The sequence below is a fragment of the Papilio machaon genome, chromosome 13 (assembly GCF_912999745.1).
Source record: "Papilio machaon chromosome 13, ilPapMach1.1, whole genome shotgun sequence".
Lineage (NCBI taxonomy): Eukaryota > Metazoa > Arthropoda > Insecta > Lepidoptera > Papilionidae > Papilio > Papilio machaon.
In genome coordinates this window covers 3,698,846-3,704,845 of record NC_059998.1, presented here as the reverse complement: position 1 = coordinate 3,704,845, position 6,000 = coordinate 3,698,846, and the positions used below count along the sequence as shown (strand labels likewise).

The 6,000-nt window shown below is 34.8% G+C and overlaps 1 protein-coding gene across 4 annotated transcripts in view; it reads right to left on the bottom strand.

Annotated features, from left to right (window-relative positions):
* Positions 1–1,838: 1,838 nt before the first annotated feature.
* The window catches only part of LOC106717919, a 49,309-nt gene continuing 45,147 nt past the window's right edge, over positions 1,839–6,000 (bottom strand). For all 4 annotated transcript variants that reach the window (XM_014511880.2, XM_014511879.2, XM_014511882.2 and 1 more), the window contains 2 exons: positions 4,760–5,001; positions 1,839–3,490 (listed from right to left, as the gene is read on the bottom strand). In XM_014511880.2, the coding sequence (XP_014367366.1) occupies positions 3,185–3,490; positions 4,760–5,001 (548 nt within the window). In that variant the 3' untranslated portion in view covers positions 1,839–3,184. The remainder of the gene's footprint in view (positions 3,491–4,759; positions 5,002–6,000) is intronic.

The following is a 6,000-nucleotide window of genomic DNA, read 5'->3' as shown; positions in this document are numbered from 1 at the left end:
TTTATTTAGCAAATTTAAGGATCTATAATTACTCCAGACATCATTTTTATGTAAGTCATATAGTTTGACCTACGTAAGTCCAGAAAGCAAAATTGTGCTTTTCATGTAGCATTTTTCGTTTCCGCGTAATTTTATTCTTACGATATCTCCTAAACTATTAGACAGAATGATATAGTTTCAATTGCAAATATAATCTACATTAAATTCTCTTGATAATGAACATGTTTATTTACATAAGGGTTAATACTGAACTCGAATAATAGCGTCGGAAATAGGGCATGAATTTAATTGATGTTTCTGAAGAAAAAAATGGTTATTGTGAGAAAACTATAAAAGATAGATATATGCTATCGCTGACTTTTATTTAGCACATTTAAAGAGCTACAATTCGCCATACATCATTTTTATGTAGGTCCTATAGTTTAGCCTACGTAAGCGCTGAAAGCAAAAATGTCCCTAATCTTCGCAACAAATTTTGAAGCTATATTCAAAATCTACTAGTCTTCTAGTTATTTAAAAAAAAAAACAAAAAAATGGGACCCACCTGCAAGCACTTCCTTTCGATTAAAATATTTTTCATCAAAATCGGACCACCAGGGGCGGAGTATCGCGGTAACACACATAAAAAAAAAAAATACAGACGAATTGATAACCTCCTTCTTTTTGAAGTCGGCTAAAAACTCTAATAATTACGTTTAATTTATTGCTTTAAAGTGTTAATAATATGTCGCTTAATATACGAAATGCAATACTTGGGATACCCAATTTTCAAAATAAATTGGATTACCCACTTAACATAAAATAGTGGTAGAATTTGCTGCCGCATTTCCCGTCTCAATAATGTCTTGAAGTATGAGTATGGGTTCGATCCCCGCCACGTATCAATACGTATACGTATCAATTTTAACAGACATTCTAACGGTCTAGGAAAACATCGTAAAAAAACTTGCACATACTGCGTAGAAGCTGGACCATCGTCTAAAGGTTCTCACAGACTGGGGCGGGCAGAGAGTAATTTCAAATAAAATTCAACTTTATACGATTGAAACAAAGTTTAATTTTATAACTCTGCTCTCCGCCCCGGTCTGTCTGAACCGATCCTTAGGTCTAATCATCTCTAGCTTAAGGAAAATGGGAAGAAGAAGAATTTGGGATGAGGATGATTGTTTTCTTCAATATTGAAGGAATTAAAGAAAAAAAAACTCTGATATCATTGCAACAACATTTATTTTGTATGTACACTTAATTTTCGCAGCTTTGTATAATGTACAAATAATAAATGCACAACTTCAGCATTGTAAAACTCTTAAATCAAAATAACTCGCAAGCACAAAGTGTTGCAATTAAACGAAACTTTAGATCGTTACAATAAAGTAAATGTATATTAGGAATTGGTCCCACTTTTAGTTTAATACGCTCAATGGTAACCAAAAATAATTACTACAATAATTGTGTTACCATTGGGACGTTTTATTTTTAGTTAAAGAAAACAATTGAAGCAGTAATTCGTAATTTGAAAATTCAGTTCGTTTTAAATGTTACCATAATGTTTATTGCTTATCCATTAACAATATTTTTACACGGATTTGAATGTACAAATCGCGCTAAAAATATTGTTACCGCAATCGATGGCTACTGTTTTAGATGTCTGTTACTTCAGACCAACTGCAATTTACATGTTAGTTATTAGTAGATTATTCACATATATTGAGCATGTTGCCATTGTAAATTATAAAAAATGTTGTCTATTGTTTCATTTTGAATTTTGTTTGTATTAAAACGAAATAAATTTTATTCAGTTGTTTGTTTTGAATTTTAATCGACCCTTTATTTTGTAATTAATTGATAATTAATTTTGTAGGTTAATGTGGGATCATATTTTACTTGACAGATTACAATTTTCAATATCAACTTATGCTGAGATTATATAAAAAATAGCACCGATTATATACTTTTCATATAACCTCAACGTATAATTTTATGGTTTCTTCATATTCAAAGTACGGTACTAAACAAAACGTCATTCAAGTTGTGCAACAACGATGTGTACAAATTACAAACAATTATGCATGTTGGTGACTAAATGACAAGTATTTTAGTCGTTAAGTTGAGGACTAGAATAACTTTGAAACGAGTCAGTATCACTAAACACTAAATACATCTATGTAGTCAAATACAACGTGAATTAAATACAGCCAAACATAGATTGTATAGGTGTACGTGCATCAGTGTGTGTAATGTATAAAATGTCATTTTAAAGTCAAACAAGGATATTTGAGACAGTGAGGCGCTGCTTTCGCGGTAAGTTCAGTCACAAAATTTGTAAACACGAAATGGGCAAAAAAATGGATTAAAAACATGACGTGAAAGTAGTACGAAAAAGGAACTAGTGATAATTTAGTCTTATTTATGCCCAACCAGGGCAGATATCCTTGTTTGTCTATAGTCATATTTTAATAACTTGATTTGACTCGTCAGATCAGTCATTTATACTAGTGTTGCCAAAATACAAATATATATAATTTAAAAGACCGATTTTTAAAGAAAGCTATTTTTGAATGAAGATAAAATAACGAAGGTAACAAGCCCATAAAGGTAAACTCTGCCTTGTACAATATTAATAAATTAAATGAGAAATAACAAAACTGCTTTAACATGAATACTCTAGGCGGCTGCCATGTTTACATTAGTTTACGTAGCTTTTCTATGAATGGCACAATACTACACAATGTTTATAAATATACAATAAAATACCGAACAAACAATTCTATTGGTTTCTTTTTATTATTTGTAAATATTTATAAATTATTGCTCTACCTATAACCCTATATGCTCGTCCTCACTATTCCACTGAAATATGGAAGTTTTTCATTACTATCAGCTTTGATTAGAAACTATTTAATATATACAGTAAAAATTATATTAAGTAACTAATTATAACATTTTAATATCACATAAGTACGCATCGCTCTTAAGTTTGACAGCCTACATTAATTAAAAAAAAATAACAGTTTCATGTGTGGATATGCCAGACGTACAAAAAAAATAATACCGCAATATTTCAACAATGGATATGTCCGCATTCGAGACCCGGAGAACGCTCGATGATTATTTACATGTCTCATCACATGAAACGCAGTCGATTTAAAGTACTAGCACACGTGATCACCATCGGGCCTGGCTTTCATCTGATGGCGTGGGTCGGCCTGTACGGAGGCGGTGGTGTTTTGGGTACTTGGGTCTGTGTGTGGCTGTGGGGGAGGTGCACGGGGGCGGGGACGTCGTCCAGCTGCCCTGGTATGACGGGCACGTCCGCTGCGGTGGAAGGTTCCAGACGCGCGCTGCTCGTGGCGGGCAGCAGTCGTGCGGGGTTCAATTTGATTGCGTCGTCGTATGTGGGCGGCGCACCCGCCACAGTCTCGTAGTCTGGCGGCTTCTGCTGCATTGTCTCCTCGTCCGGCATCGATATCACGTGGATGGGATCGTCAATCTGTAATAACACAACATTATATGTTTAGTAATGAAATATCTGAGAATTATCGGCAGGATCTTTGTCTTTTCCTATAACATCCTCAGAGGTTTTTATAAGCGTGAATTTATTGTGTTCCAAAGAGAATGAGAGGAGTAACATTATTGTTTTGCACTGATGTTTTGGCAGATGAAACCCAAGGTATATTAATTTAAATATACATAATAATATCTTCTAACTGAGGTGCCTCTCCGACCTCCGTAGGTTAAAATATACCATCTACACAATGGTAGTTAATAATGGTTTCGTGCAAATCCCTTTCTCTTTTGTTATTTGTCAGTTGCTCTCGGATCCGTTATTGCAATTTGTATGATTCAGAACAAAGACGTAAAGAGGTCAAAAGAAAGATCCAACTTAAAGATAATCTTTTGTTAAATTGTTTTCCTTGGTTTTTACAAGTACATTTTAAGTTAGAGTAACAAACACATACATATGATACGAAAGAAAGTGTAACAGAATTACGATTACTAAGCAGATTTTTGTTAACGATTTTAGTTTACGGCTTATTTCACTTCAAGTACCGTTTTGTACCTACTTTTGTAATTTTTATCATATACTATAGCTAAAAAGTTGGTTTATACTCTAGAAAAACATTATCAAATAACACATTTATGCTTTTTGCCCAAAGAAAAAAAAAAGAGTCTTTCTGTCGTGTAATGTAGTAACCTATTAAAGTTAACCAATATTTGATATAAGTTACTGAATAGATTGATGAGCAAAATCATGTCATCGGTTTTATTTTTAAAGTAAAAATATCTCGAAATGTTTTACCTATCATTTACTATAGATAATACGTATTTTATTTGGACATTTCTAAGCCATAGTGATAGATTACCATAACACTGAGTATTGATAAGTAGTATGTTTATATTTCTATAAAAATGACAAAATTGACATTTCGAAAAATGGCTCGTTAATTGACGACCTCATCTTTAGATCCGTGCGCAATCTTTATACAAATAAAAAAGCGCTCGCTTTTGCGGCTCACTCTGTTCCCCTATTATTTCACGGACTGCAAGAAAACGAGATGAAAGAACCCCCTGATTTTTTTGTGACTGCCTTGTTATAATACAACCATACAGATTCATCGAGCTGGACAGGGCAAAGCACAGAACGTGCTTGTAACTTCGTATAAGTGGAACTAAGCTTTAATTCATTCACGGGTCGGATCGTAACTGCTTTATTATTGCTAGATTGTGCATAAAAATACTGAGGTTTGTTTCAAATTACCTGGTGGGTATCAGGCGTTGCGCGGTCGTTATGTGGTTGCCGTGCGGGCGATTGCAGCCAGCAGCACATGGCGGCGCATATGAGCAGGGCGCCGGCGACGATACACGCGACGCCGACGTAGCGCACCGGCTCCGCGTAGTCCTCCGCCAGGCCCAGCCAGTTGATGAGCGCGCCCGCGCAAAGCAGTACCATGCCGTATCGATACGGTCGCTGGGACTGTCTGCCTTCGTCCAGAGACATCCCTGTAAAAACATAAAAACATTAATATTATTTATGGTTTCTCAATGAAGAGTTAAGGATCTTTTTTACACATTTCAAACATACTAGACACAATGAGACCGTCAGCGTATTTTTTTATATGTTAGTTTTTTAAGGAAAGAAAAGTCCTATTATAACGTCACAAATGACGAAGTTGGTAAAAAGGGTGGGACTAGCAATTTATTAATGGCGCGAGATAAGTTTTACAGCTGATATCAAGTAAGTGTCATCGCCCCAGAGCATAATGACTGTAAAAAATAACGTCATTAAGGTAATAAATGAATAGAAAAAGTAAATGTAAATAGCCCAGTAAACTACATAACGATGTTCAAATCGGACACGCGGAAACTGTCGGTCATTCAGCGCACTGGGGCAATGGCGTCGTAACGGGACTCACTATTCAAAAACCGGTAAATTTTAAAATGAAAGTTGGGAAAGTTTACAATTCAATGAAAATTGACTTATTACGTACCCGAGTACGTTTTGCTAGTACCGTGAGAGAACTAGTAGCTAGAAGGAAATAATTTTGATTATTTTGGATGGATTAATGAGGAAAGGTTGTCATAAACCGTGTGCAACAGGACTCGTGCGATCGAGGTCGGGCAGAGACAATAGAGTCTTGAGAGATGTGGGTCAAGTTCGAAACGTACGCTGCTTAGTCACGCACTGCCGACTTCCATAAAAATTACATTCTAATTACAATCAGACAATTGTTCTAGAATTTAAAACAAATATAATATGTTACAAAGTAAAAACTGAAGGTTATTTCAAGAGAGATTAACACATGGGTTATGTTTTCATATATGCTTAAGTTTAAAGGGGAGTTTATAAAGAGAAAGGTGGTGAAAGAGAAGAAAATAAGTAGCGCTCTTTTCCCTTAACACCACTCCCATGTATTTTAATATTTAGCCCTAGTGATATTGAAGTCAATCTAGTCTTATCATTTAGTCGGCAGTCTTATAAAATTTAGAAATAAAAATGTG